This window comes from Tupaia chinensis, unplaced genomic scaffold, assembly GCF_000334495.1.
Source record: "Tupaia chinensis unplaced genomic scaffold, TupChi_1.0 Scaffold000473_1, whole genome shotgun sequence".
NCBI lineage: Eukaryota > Metazoa > Chordata > Mammalia > Scandentia > Tupaiidae > Tupaia > Tupaia belangeri.
This window is the reverse complement of record NW_006159982.1, coordinates 2,558,264-2,573,052: the sequence shown is the minus strand read 5'-3', so window position 1 is coordinate 2,573,052 and position 14,789 is coordinate 2,558,264. Positions and strand designations below refer to the sequence as shown.

The 14,789-nt window shown below is 37.5% G+C and overlaps 1 protein-coding gene across 1 annotated transcript in view; it reads left to right on the top strand.

Annotated features, from left to right (window-relative positions):
* USH2A (usherin) overlaps nucleotides 1-14,789 on the top strand; it is an 819,384-nt gene that overhangs the window by 400,736 nt on the left and 403,859 nt on the right. Inside the window, exon 32 of the mRNA XM_006155854.1 lies at nucleotides 14,416-14,575. Coding sequence (XP_006155916.1) covers nucleotides 14,416-14,575 — 160 coding nt within the window. The remainder of the gene's footprint in view (nucleotides 1-14,415; nucleotides 14,576-14,789) is intronic.

Genomic DNA, 14,789 nt, shown 5'->3' with positions numbered 1-14,789 from the left:
CATTCCTGAGCCATTAGCTGGCATGGTGGTAAAGGCACTGGAACCCACATGACCAACCTTGTGGTTTGAGGGCCGGTTCTAGTCAGCCTAGGAAACATACTGGGGGCGTGTGCATCAGTGTCCAAAATTGTGAGAGAAGAATGGAAAAGAAGGGAATGTGATGTGGTCAAACCACTGATGGGTGATTTCTCGCTTTCCCTTTATCTTTCGGTCTCTTTCCACAAAGTGCACATGCCCTATAGCAAAAATCTAAAAAAAAAAAAAAATATATATATATCTCTATCATCCTTCTCTCCCAAGAAATTCATAGAACTTTTGGAACTCTCTGTCAAAAACTGAGTACAAAGACCAAATACTTTTCTCATATCACAGCAGGCCAAAAAGTGGAAACAATGGCAGAATTTCTATGATGCATTCTTGAGGTGAAATCTCTTCTTCTTTGGGAAATTTCAGTCTTTGCTCTAAAAGCCTTCAACCAATTAGATGATCTCATGGAAGGCAACTTGTTTTACTTAAAGTTATCTATCTGATTGTACATGTTAATTGTGTCTGAAAAATTCCTTCAAAGCAACACCTACTAGTTTGACCAAACAGTTGGGCACCACAGCCTCATCAAGTTGACACATAAAATTAACAATCACAGATATATTATTTTATTTTAAATCATCAGTAAAAGTCATGAATAAAAAGTTAGACATAATCATAGTGTGAACACATAATACCAATGTCTTCTCCTCTGAAAACATCAACAGACTATTTTTTAAATTTTTGTCTTAAGAGAGAGAAGCTCATCATTTTATATAAATAATTCAATGATAGTCAGTAAAAGTCTTATAATGGGACAAGTACTTTGGGTTGTTAACTTATACTTGTGATACTGAAGACTTCAACTTCTAAAAATGCAGTAGTTGCATAAAATGCATTGTAGGAGTGGAAGCATAATTCTATTAGAATTATTATGTGTTTATTTACACCATAACATTAAAAATTTAAATTCTAGTAATTCGTTGACCTCATTTTACACTCTTCTTGTGTATAGAGCTATCTGGGACAACTCACTTAGCATATCATTCCAAATTAAATTGCAAGGGCATTTTATGATGAATTAAATTGGGTGATTCTTTCTTATACTCTGTAAGTATTACAACAATATCCAAAAAGTAAAAGATTTTATCATATTATTCTGAATGCCAAGTTTTCTTAGAAAAATAGTCTATAGTAGATAGTTTATCCTTAGAGACTATCTAACACAGACCTTGCTTTTTTTTAAAGAGTTATTGTAAGTATGTGTATCTTTATTTATAATTTGACCAGAGAGGGGAAGAGAGAGAGAGAGAAAGAGTGAGAAAGCAAGCTGCCAGGTCCAGGACTCGAACCATGGTTAGCCATGTGGAAGTCCAGTGCCCTTAACCACCGTGCCCCCTGCCAGTCCTGAGCATGCTTTTTTGTAGTTGAAGAATCCAAGTTCATACTAACAGCTAGTGGAAAAACTAAACAAGGTTTTCCTAACTCTTTACTCAATTATTAGCATCCATTACATTCATCCCTACAAAGTAGATACCATCCTGGTATTCAATGGTCATCCTGTACTTGCCCCAGCCTGTGTTTCTAGCATTATGTCCTTTACTTCTTTCATATATCCTATGTTCTGCTAAACTAAACTACATTGAACCAAGCTAAACATTATTCTCTCCAAGCTTGTCCTGACTTATTCTCTAATGCCTTTTGCCAACTCTCCTCATTCAGAACCTCTTCCCTCCCTGTTTCTACTGCTTTAATATCTAAACAATTTTCAATTTAAATGCACTCTCTTTTTAAAAGACTTTTATGTTTCTTCAGCCAGATAAAGCTTTTTTGCAAATATTAAGGAAATATTACCATGTTTGACTGCAGAATGATTTAAATTATCCATATAGAAAAAAAATGTTGTAATTATAAAACAAGTAGTAAACTAGGACAAAATATTTTATAGTATGCTTACTTAATAAATATTTATGGTGGCCTATGAAGTAATGGGCACTATGCTAAATACTGTATCCAAAGATATAGATATTAACAATTAGAATACAAGGAACACTCTGTTAGATATGAGGAAATAGATAAACAGGCCCTCCTCAAAGGGAAAAGAAAATATGTAAATGCATTGACAGAAATAATATAATAGCTATGTTGCTGAACTCCCTTGCCCGGACCCGGTGGCTTGAACTCACGCCAGGCGCGTGTGTGTGCGTCCCCAAGATCCCAAGAGGAGAATGGAGAAGAAGGGATTGCAGCATGGCCATCCCCCCTGGGGGATGATTTCTCATTTTCTGTGTCTCTGTCTCTCTGGCAAGCACACGTGCCGTGTAGCAAATACCTCTCAAAAAAAAAAAAAAAGAAAGAAATAATATAATAATAAATGAGGAGCTACTTAACAATCATCAGTCTCATAAATACTTTAAAAATTAGATTGTCCCATATTGCTCAGAAGATTGTGACAAGAGCTCTTTCCTCCAAATGATGACATGAATGAAAGTTGGCAATTTACATCCAAATATCCCCACTTTTTTTCCTCAATGTTTTCCATTCTCCCCTGGAGATGTACTCTCTACTTTTTTCCACCTAGTTCTGTGTCATTGCCTCTGGATTCTCTTTAGGTTATGCCAGTGGGAGGCAGAGTAAGACCAGCAGACAGCATGGAGTGAGGCCAGAGTATCTCAAGCTCTGTGCCTGGCAGTCTCCAAGTGTGCAATGGCTTCCTCTATTGATAGGAGGCCCCTTCCTATAGAACAGCTCTCCTCTCATCTCTTTGGCTCATTGGGGACCTCAGGGCTAAGGTGGCAATATATCAGTCTTTTTTTAGCCACCAGGTATGTTAACATTTGTGAATGTTCCCCTTAACCCTGCCCCAGTTCCTGCAAATATTAATTTAGCAATTCCATTTGAGTAAGCCATCTGCTCCATTGTCAGGACCCCAAATGATCCTCCACTGACTTTGAAATTCCCACTCTGAGTTCATGTTAAAAATACAATGAGGGGGAACCAGCAGTTAGCATAATGGCTGTGTCGCTGGATTCCCACGTAGTCGACTGCGGACCCGGTGGCTTAGAACTCATGCCAGGCACATGTGCGTGTGTGCCCAAGATCCTGAGAGGAGAATGGAGGAGAAGGGATTGCGGTGTGGCCATTCCCCCTGGGGGGTGATTTCTCGCTTTCTGTCTCTATGTCTCTCTCTGTCTGTCTGGCTAGCGCAAGCGCCCTATACCGAAAACCTCTCTCTCAAAAAAAAAAATATATATATATATATACAATGAGGAATATACCAAATAATACAGTATATTAAGTGTTGTTAATAGGATTAAGAGTAGTGCAACTAAAGCATGACAGAGAAATGAATTCAAACTGGAAAATTTTGAAGACTTCCTCCAAGAGGTAGCATCTGATTTGTACCTTAAAGGTGCCATGAGAGTTTGCCAAAGAAGAAATGTGTGCATCATGCCACCCAAAACTCTTTCACTCTTGAGGGCAAAGACTTACTACTTTCTTATTCCATGCATTGCCTAGTATAGAGCTATTTTAAACTAAGAACTGAGTTAATACTTGAGGACTGATTGTAGACCTTCATTGAAAACCCTTCTCAGGTGATAGTGCACTAGGCTGACAGTGTACCTGCAGTACCTGGCAAATGGCGGGTGGTAGTCAGTGTTGCAGCCATTATCACTGCTGAATTAACAATTTGCCTTCACTATTATAGTTTATGAGGAACACTAAATATATTCTTTTCCTGCCATGGGTAGCCAGACACTTACTCTTCTCATTGTGTCTCACTAATAACTTGTGTTGCTTAAACCTGTCACGTGTCATCTTGCCACGTATTTTCTGTTTCTCAAGTTTATTAAAGAACTTGATAGCCACAAGTATCTACCTGAATCCAAGAGAAAAACCTCTAGTTTTGCAAGAAACATTTAGTCAAGTTTTATGACCAAGTTTGTTCAGATGATAACCCTGGGAAGTTATCTCAATTCTCTCTTCTTTGGTTTGTAAATTGAAAGCATTGATGAAAATCACAAGCCCTAAGTCTATATCTCTTCTTGTCCAGAGCAAGATAAGAGAGAGGGTAGGATGTGCATGTCTCTGTGTGTGTGTAGAGAGTGAGACCAAGAAGGGGAGGAGGTACTTCTCTAGGTTTATGTAACAAAAGTAACCAAGAAAACAACCTTGGGCTCACCATACTCTAATTTATTACAAATAGAGTATTAGAGATGTTCAGAAAGCCAGACTGGAAGACAGCTGGCTAAGAAATGCTGTCAGCCTAAGGAGTTTTTCATGGAAGCCTTTTGTTCTAACCAGCCAAAAAAGAAAAGAAGGAAATGAGAAAACATCATCCCTCATTATCACAACTGACAGTATTGATTTTTCCCCCTTAAACGGGTGACTGACAACTCTCAGCACACCATGCTCCCCCACCCTATGCCACCTGCTATGATCATAACGAAATGATGAGATCTTCCATTCCTTATTGCCAAGTTTTTTATTGCAGTAAAGGTCTTACTTTCAAATCCGCAGGAATGTCCAAAACATTAAGAGTTATGAGGAGATGCCTACATATAAGAAGATGCATTCTTGCTCCAAAAGACCTCATCACCCTAGGGATACCTATAACTGTTATGGAAAGTCTTCAGTAAGTTCCTGGAACTTGTACTTTAATTCCATTTTTCCATGAACTTTATAAAGTCCCTTTGTGTAAAGATGCTTACAAAGAAGATACAATACAAGGGCAACTGAGTAGAGTGCAGACTATGCATGTGTTGAAGAAAATCCAGAATTGCTCCATGGATATAAAATCACTGGATAGGGTTTTGATGAAAGAAAATAATGTGAATTTCTCTCATGAGGTAGAAAACAGTATAATCACAAAGAGAAGAATTTGTTGAGTTTAGTAATGTAGTTTGGGTACAGTTTTATATATAGTTTTATTCCTTATCAGGGCAAAGGGTTTCCAGCTCTGCAAATTTTTTTGAAAGTACATGACTGGGGTCAGCAGGTGGCATGGTGGTTAAGAGTGCTTGACTCTCACATGGCTGACTGTGGTTTGAGTCCCGGACCTGGCAGTTTGCTTTCTCACTTTCCCCCTCTCTCTCTCTCTATCTCGCTCATCCTTCTCTGGTTAAATTAAAATAAATAAATAAATAAATTTTTAAAAAATTCTTTTTTTAAAAAAGGGCATGAGGATGGTTAATTACTCACTTAGCCATTAATTAATTACTCACAAAACAAAACAAATTAGGACATGGCGTGAGTTAAGGCTTCTGTGAGAACAGAAGAGCAAGGATGGTTAGGCTAAAATTAAGACTCTGTATATTTACTTATATTTTATTTTATACATTTAATCTCTGTATGTCATTATGGCTTATAAAATTAATTTTCCCAGCATGAGTACACTGCATGTTATTCCAGTGAAAGATATTATCATACATGTTATCACCAGCAGATAATTTTCCATTTCTGTGTCCCTTAAACGTTTTGCTTCTTACTTTTTCTCCTTGATTCCCTTCTTCTCACCCTCCCCCACTTCCCACCCTCCTCCCACATTGTCTCTAGTATCTACAATTGTCCTCCATGCTTTTATACCTTCCTATCTTTCATTTTCTGCCAGAGTGGGGACATTTAGTATGTATTAAGTAGGGACATACAATGTCTCTCTTTCGTAGTCTGTCTTGCTTCACTTAGCGGTATGCCTTCCTTATTTGTCCACTTTCTATCACATTCAAAATCTGATTTTTGGCATCAAAATATGAGTAAGTGATTGTGAAGCAAGGAACACACAGTGGCTGAGGTGAATGCAAACTGACCTTCAATGTGCACTCTTGCATAACTCCCTACTTGCCGGGTGTCTGTGGGAAACACATCAGCTTGTATAACTACTGCCTAAGATGTTTTCTCACTGAACCATAACCTAGCAGTCGCCCTCAAGTTGGGATACCACATGACGGAAGACATAGTCAGTTACTACCTAGATTATCCCAAAATTTTCAAACATCGAAAAGATGAGTTGCAGCACAGATACACAGAGAGGAGAAAAGAAAATCAGAAAAAGTCTGTATTTTTTCATTTATGAAATACTAGAAAGTTACAAAGACCAGACACCATCCATTAGATCTAAAGAAGCAAGAACTGCTTTTTAATGTTCTAAGGGTAGAAACAAATAAGATGATATAAATTCCTCAGTTTACACCAGGAGTTAAAATCATTGCCTACTTATTGGTTCATTTTGTAAATTGAGATCAATGAAATTCTCTGAACAACAGCATGAAATCAATCGTAAAATAGCATATAATTCATGGCCAGTATTGTAAATTATAGTTTGCTTGACAGTAATTGGTGAGGTTTCCATGCACTAGGATGCATTTCCTTGTAACACGTCTGAAGATAATGCCTGTGGATCCATTTCTAATGCATATTAGAGTGATCTGTTTTTCCCTGTCCACAACTCCCTGTGTTTGATCTTATGCAAATGATGCAATCAAGCAAATGGAAAACAAGATGTTGTTGCTAAGGGGCTCTGACAAACAGTGGCCTTATGTTTTCAGGGTTCCCCCACCCTCCATTTACTAGACTCAGATTTGTGTACATACCTGCAAATGTTTGAATCCATCGATCCATTACGCTGCCCTTGAGGGCCTAATCACATCTGTAGAGACATATTACCAAATCAGTTGCAGTTAAGTCAAAAGGAGAGAGTTGTCATTATATTCCTCTTTGCTGTAAATTTTAAATTGGTGGCTTTGTTTATGAATTCATTGCTGAGAATACCTTAGCCTTGCTTCTCAGGAACTCTCTTTTTCACTTCTTTGTAACTTTTCTTTGAAAGTGATTCTCCCATTTCATTTGTTCCTTTTTCACACAGCTTCTTGTTTTGTCCCTACCTGATGACTCCTCTTTTCTGCTCTAGTTTTCCTTTCCCTTTTCCTTACCATTTCCTTACATTTCCCAAAGATTTCCCAATCAGATCATTTATAAAACTTCTTCCATGTATCAGATGAGGTTCTAGCTCTTTTCATCCGTTTTCTTTTTTTATGCTTCATTATTCAAAGGATACAAGAGACATTTCATCTTTTTATGGGAATTCATTGAGAATAATCCACTTTGAGATGATAGTAGAGGCATAAAAATGACTTGGAAGTCAAAAAAGCTATTTGATCAGACTGGCTTTCTTTGTACTATTGAATATACAGTTTTCAGATTTTCAGAATCAAAAGAAAATCCCTAATTCCTATTGCAGTGATGGCATAGCAGTCAGATTTTCCAAACTAGAAATGTGGCCTAGCAGATTATTTTATTTTGTGAATTAAACTATTTGGACAAAAAAACATTTTAATTCAGCCAAGTCCCTGGAAAATCTTTGACTGTATGGTCATCATAAGTATAGATGAGATATCAATTGAGCCTGTAACATTTGGAAATCTATCATGACATATACCCATGTCTCTAGTTCACTGTACATTTATGTCTTAGTTTCTGTAATGCAACTTAATATCTGACTTCACTTCCATACAAGTTTGTTAATAATAAGTGAATTATAGTCACTTTGGAGCTTCCTTCCTCTCCGCTGATGATGTGAAAGCTTCTGGAGACCACATAGTTCCTCAGTATTTGAAGTGTGGATATTCATGGTGCCTTCCTTCTCTGTGCAGAAAGATCACTATTGAAACAACCCCTTCATATCCCGTAGATATCCTTCTTGCTTTCACATCATACTTGAGAAATGAAAATCTTTGCAGAGTTTTGAGTGGCTCTTCTTGCCTGGGGACACCAAGGTCTTTTTTTTTTTTTTTTGGTTTTTTGGTTTGGTCTTGGCTTGGACCTGGGATTCTGCCTTGGGGTCAGGGTCACTCCTTCTGAGAGCCTGAACATTATCTTCTCCTTCTTTCTTTATTTTATCAGTCTTGGAAATCTGAGATAGGGAAGGGGAGGGACTATGCACTTCCTTCCTATTTCTCTAAAATATTCTATCTAGGTGCTGAGTTTTCTTTCTCTGTTCCTTCAATGAGTTTGTCCAGAAGTGTACTCTTACTTTCTGCTTTCTGACTAGTCACATTCTTTTCTACAGGTAAAATCAATGGTGTTGTTAAATTCTGAATTCATAACTTAATAGACAGAAATTTAGGTAAGAATTTAAGTGTAAGTAGACGTGGAATCAGGGACAGAAGTAAAAAAGGTTAAAGAGGTTAATAAGACAACCATATTGATTTCAGTCCCTATCAATACCAAGCATTATAGGAGTTGAGGAAAGAGTTATACCTGAGGGCTCCAATTTTAAGCCCTGGTTAACCTGGTTCCTCAAGATAATTGGCCAAACCATGAAAGGAGGAAGGAAAAAAAAATCAATATAGTGTAGGGATAAACAAGGGAATAAGACAGTTATTGCTGAACAGTTTCAAGGGCCAAGTTAAAATCAGAAAACCTAAAATTATAGTAGACTCTTCTATTATGTTCACTGATAACTCTCATAAACATCTTAGATATATGAGAAGTATTGAAGAGATAAAATAATAAGATTTATCTAGAGCTAGAAATTGAGATTAGCAGGTATAGAAGAGGATTGGGAAGGGAAGCACTCTAGGGAATTGAAGGTATGGCTTTGTAGTAGACAAAGATCATAGTGAGGAAAATGCAACTATTGTGAATACTCTAAAAAATAAGGAATAAAGAGCTTGAACATTGTGTGGTGGCAAGGAAGCAATGGAATGATGTGACAAGTGGAAGAGGTAGAAATGAATCAGTTTGAGGTTTCAGAGGGCATATTTTATATTTAGACTCTTGGAACTAATTCTAAAGATGACCAAGTAGTGCTTGTAACTCTGTTGAATATTAAATAAATGAAGTAGAGGTGAAGGGCATTGCACTTGAGGAAGTTAAAGTGAAGCCAGCTTCGGAGATGAGTCATTATTAAGGATGTAGAAGTTGCCAAAAAAGGGATTATGATTGGAGAACGACTGAGCCAATGTTGAAGTCATTGAGGAAAGGAGAATTGTGACATAGAAGGTGTACCAAGTGTGATAGGGCATGCATGAACTAGGCATATAGGCTCTTAAATAATGAATTAAAATGGATAAACTGTACCTATTCTTTCTCCATCTATGATATACATATATATCATAGGAAATTTGAAAAATATATATAACTTCCCAGAAGTTAAATCACCTATATGCCTTTACTCTAATAAAAACACTGTGAATATTTTGTTGTAACTCTTCTCTCCTGTTTTTATATATACACATATATATTTTATTTATATATATATATATATATAATATATAAAATAATATGTATTAAAAATATATCATATAAAACTAATATAATATATATATATAAAATGAAATACTAATAGTTGAAAATTATGTTTTAGCATTCCAGACAGGTGCAACATAGCCTTTGTCTTTGTTATTTTTAGAAGATTAATCTCCTTTTTCTTACAATTACAGATAATCCACCCCCATTGTTTCGACAGCTGTGTTCCTTAGGCTGTTGGAGACTTTTAGACATTCTCAGGCATTACTTTGTTTCTAAGAAGGACGAGCAATCTGGGAAAATGGCATGGGGGTCTGCTTTTAGTCTTCCCATTCATTTATTCAACAAATAAAACTGTGTTAATTAGTTATCACATCAATCCTGGAGATACTGTGGTAAACATGATGGAAAATATCTCTCTGTGCTCAATGAGTTTACATTCTCTTGAGAAGAGTAAAAAGACAATAAATACATGAGATGTCAATTTCTGATTTGTTTTGGTAATTATGATAGGAAACTAAATGGAGTGAGATGACATGAGCGAACCTGGGGATAATGGTGGCCATCCTCAATTGTTTGATTACCAGAGAAGACCATTCAGAGGATGATGAGCCTGAAGAATGAGAAAACATCAGTCAAGTACAAAGAAGAAGGACATAGATTTCAGTTAGAAAGAATAGCACCGGCAAAGACACAGAAGTGAGCTTATAGCATTGGAAGAATAGAAATAGGTCTAGAATATGGAAGGAATGAGAAGTAGGCAGATAGTAAGTCAATCAGGAACTCATTGACCATTATTAGATGTCATACTAAGAGCAATAGAAGGACACTGCAGGATGTTACTCTGGTGGATCAAAAGATTATTCTTGATTAATGATCTTGCTTCCTTTTTCACTGAGAAAATTGAAGCAGTTAGAAGATAATTCCCATAGGTTTCTGCCACCATCCACCCACCTACCAACATTTGGTCCCATCCTGTTACTATCGATTGTCCATCTCTATTCTTCCTATGTCCGTCTCTTCCATTTTGTACTAGATTCTATTCTTTCATGTATTCAGGTCCATTGCTTTAGCAATTATTTCTTTCATCCTCTTCCAGTTTTTTTTTTCTTTTCTGTTGATCATTCCCTTAAATATATAACACAATTTCTCTCTCATTTAAATTATTTTTTTAAAAAAATCTTCTCTTGACTTTACTCACATTCTTTCTATTGTTTCATTTCTTTGCAACAATAACTCAGTTACACAAATATCTAAACCCAGTGGTCAAGTTTTAGTCCTCATTTTATTTGACCTACAACCCTCAAAACTTAATCTTAAAAATTTTTTGTTCATTAGACTTTTGGCGTACTAGCATCTCATTGTTTTCCTCATACCTTTCTGGTCACTCTCTGTCTCTTTGGTTTTTGTTTCTCTCACTGGCATCTTAATGTTGTTATCCAAGGATTTTGGTTATTGTACCTTTTCCTTTTTGTTTTCTGTCTACAGTCACTCCACTTGTGTTCTCATATGCTTTGAATACCATCTATATGATAGTAAATTCAGAAATTACATTTCAAACTTGGACATCTTCCTGTAACTACAACTTGTGTTCAGACTGCTTAATTGACAGTTTCCACTTGGGTATCTACCATCTCAAACATTTCATGTTAAAAATATGAATTCATTTTTTCTCTATACTCTTCTTCAGCCTAATTAATGATAACTTCATCCTTCCATGTGCTCAGGGCAAAAACCTTGGGATCAGCTCCAGCTCCTTTCTTTCATACTATGCCTAAAATGCACTGAGATACATGTATGACAGAAATTAAAAGAAAACAAGGCTTCATTCAAAATATAGCCCACAGCATAGTGGTTAAGGATCTGGATTTCCCATGGCCATCTGTAGGTCAGATCCAGGCCTGGTAGGCTGAAAAACAAAGTGGGCATGAGTGCATACACACCCCAAATCCACCCAGGATGGAGAAATGGAGAAGGGATTGTGTTGTGACCACAACCCATAATGGGGTGACTTCTCTGTCTTTCTCTGTTTCTCTGTCTTTCACTGGTGAATGCACATGCTCTGTGGCAATTTAAAAAAGAAAAAAGAACAAAAGCAATTAAAAATCTCTTCTTGGGGCCATCCCATGGCCTGGTAGTTAAGATGGTTGGATTCCACATGGCTGACTGCAGTTTGAGTCTCAGACCTGAAGGCTTGAAACACAAACTGGGCATGTGTGTAGGTGTGTTTGTCCAAAATCCTGAAAGGAGGGAGAAATGGAAGAGAAGGGACTGCAGCATGACCATTCCCCATAGGAGGATACTTTCTCATTTTTCCTCTCTCTCTGTCTGTGCCTCTGGTGAGCACGCACACTCTTTGGCACAATTTATATAAAGAAAAGAGGTCTAGCAGGTGACATGGTAGTTAAGGTGCTGGACTTTACATGACCAATTCAAGTCCCAGACCCATCAGCTTGAAAAACAAACTGGGTACATGTGCATGCTCCTAAAATCTCTAGGATAGACTGGAAGAGAAGGTATTGTGATGTGGCAATCCCCCCTGGAGAGGGGGTGGTTTCTCACTCTCCCTTTCTCTTTCTCTCTCTGGTGAGCTCGTGTGCCCTATGGTAAAAATCTAAGAAAGAGAGAGAGAGAGAGAGAGGGAGAGGGAGAGGGAGGGAGGGAGGGAGAAGGAAGGAAGAAAGGAAAAGAAAGAAAAGAATCTCTTCTTGACTGCTTTTTGTTTGAAGGTGCCTCTATTTATTGAAAAATTACATTTTTTCTTTCTTCTGGTGACCTACATGTTTAACCAATTGATTATACTTTGCATGAAAATCAAAGTATTCTTTTTCTAGTTTACTTTTGCTATCAGTGCAGTGTAAAATCTATTTGCCTGAATTAGGATGCATTTCATTAATCTTTTAAACATGAAATTGTAATAGTTCAAGGTTAATGAGACATAAGGATATGTGTTACTTAAATTGTGACTAACTTACTCCAGAATTATTCCAGAAACTGATAACTATTTCTAGTATTATATGAAAGTTGTTTGAATCTTGGTAAACATGACTGAACTTTGGCTAGATTACTGTTCTTTTATAAATGAAATGTTTGGGGTTTTTCAAGATTAGATTAGTAAACTACAGAACGATTTATTGTTTTTTTTTAAAATGTTGCCAGTAGTGTGCCCTTGTGCCCTTGCAGGAAGGTGCGAAGAGAGAGAAAAAGGGAGAGAAAGTACCTCTCAAGGGGCATGGTCTTGCCCAAATCCCTTCTCCTCCTCCATCTCTTCCTCTTTTCAAAATTTTGGAAACACACACACAGGCACCCAGCGTGTTTCTCAGGCCAAGTCCGGGACTCAAACCATGTAGTTGGCCATGTGAGATCAAGCACCTTAATCATCAGACCACAAACTGGTCTGATTAGTTTATTCTAATCCAAGGAACTATGGCATCCATTAAAAAGGTAGATGGCATAAAGTACTAGAGAGATTTAGGGGAGAGAGATTATTTCTGACTGGGATATCATCCTGCTCTTGCTGTCATCTTTCATACTTAGCTCAGCAGCATCTATCGAGATCATCTCGTTCATTATTTGTTCAAACATCTATATTTTAAATATATAATGTTCCAGGCATTGTGATAGATACTGAATATGAAAAATGAATATGGCACAATTTCTTCTGTTAAGGTGTTCAGTCTAGTGGACCAGATAATCATGTGAGCAAATAATTATGCCTCAGTGTTGTGTTATGCTAAAGATATATACAATGTACAGTGGAAGACAGAGGAGAGGATAATAGTTTCACCTCATACCAAGATGACAGTAAGGAGTATTAATGACATCATCTTATTTTTACTTCTTAAATTTTCTTTGCAAATTTTTTTTGAGAAGTTTTTGTTGTAGGGTGCGTACGCTTGCCAGAAAGGCAGAGAGAGACAGAGAGATAGAAAGCAAGAAATCATCCCCCAGAGGGGATGGCCACACCGCATTCCCTTCTCCTGCATTCTCCTCTCAGATCTTGGGCACGCACACACACGCACCCGGCATGAGTTTAAGCCACCGGGTCTGGGACTCAAACCGTGGTGGACTACATGGGAGTTCAGCGACATAGCCATTATACTAACTACTGGTCCCTTTGCAAATTTTTATTTATTGTCAGAAGACATGTGTGCTTGCCAGAAAAAGACAGAGAAGGAAAGGGAGAAAGTACTCCCCAGTGAATGATTGGTCATGCCACAATCCTGTCTCCTCCATTTCTCTATCCTGTCAGGATTTTGGAAGTGTACACACACATACCGGGTGAGTGTGTTTTTCAAGCCACCAGAACTGGGATTCAAACTCTGTGGCCAACCATATGAGATCCAGTTCTTTTGGCCACTAGGTAGGTCATGGAGCCAGTCCCTGTTAATGACATCTTAAGAAAGAAACAGGTATTTCCAATGATCTTGGACAATTTGAAGGTCAAAACATCATTGGGCAGGTGAAAAAAAGAAAGGAGCCTGGCAAATGAAAGTACTAGCTCACAGTCATTATTACAAGCTTTGCATTTGCATTTCAAAAGGAACTCCCATTGTCTTCCAATGTGCTTTAAAATAATTTAAATATCTTATTTGTTTTTAAAAAGAAACATCAAACTAAGTCTAAATTCTGAAAGTGATTTACTTGGTCATAAATACTCAGAAAAAAATTTGTTGGAATGAAAAGGTCAAATCAAGAGTTGGACTGACATTTTTTTCTATATTTGAATATAGCCACAGAATACTTGAGGGGGAAAACACCTGATATTTTATTGCTATCGATTTTTTAAATTACTGTTGTTATCGCTAGAGAGTGCATGTGCTGGCTAGAGAGAGATGTGGGTGTGGAAGAAGCTACCACCGAAGGGTGTGGTCAGGCCACAATCCCTTCTGCATTTCTGCATCCTATCTGGATTTGGGGTGTGCACACACACGTACTCAGGCTGTTTTCAAGCCATCAGTGCAAGGATTTGAACTATGGTTTGCCATGTGGGATCTGGCTTCCTTAACTAGGCCATAGGACCAACTCAATTGCTCTTGATTAAAGAAGTTTATGTGAACAGTTCTGAAAGGTAGGAATGAAGAGGTGTACAATTTCCTGAAATACAAAAAATCATGGTCATTACATTCTTGCTTCTCTCCCTAGATTTAGCAGTGTTTACACCCCACCAGTTTCTGCTCAGTGCATGCACGCAAGTGGGATGTACAAACAGTTCCCGGGTCACACTGTACACGGCACAGCTGCCTCCAGAACACGTGGATTCCCCGATTCTGACTGCCTTGGATTCCAGAACTATCTATGTACAGTAAGTAGAAATGTCTGTGTTACACACTGGTTCGTACAAGTATACCAGTGAGTTCAATCAGGGGAAGGGCTTGTGACATAAATTAATTTTATTGTGATTAAATGCATAGGAGTGATTAGTTCAGTGGTTCTGGGAACCTTTGATTATCACTTGCCAACTTAATTTCCATTTTGTCTTTATGCAATCAGGCTGAGCTACATATGTACACAGATTC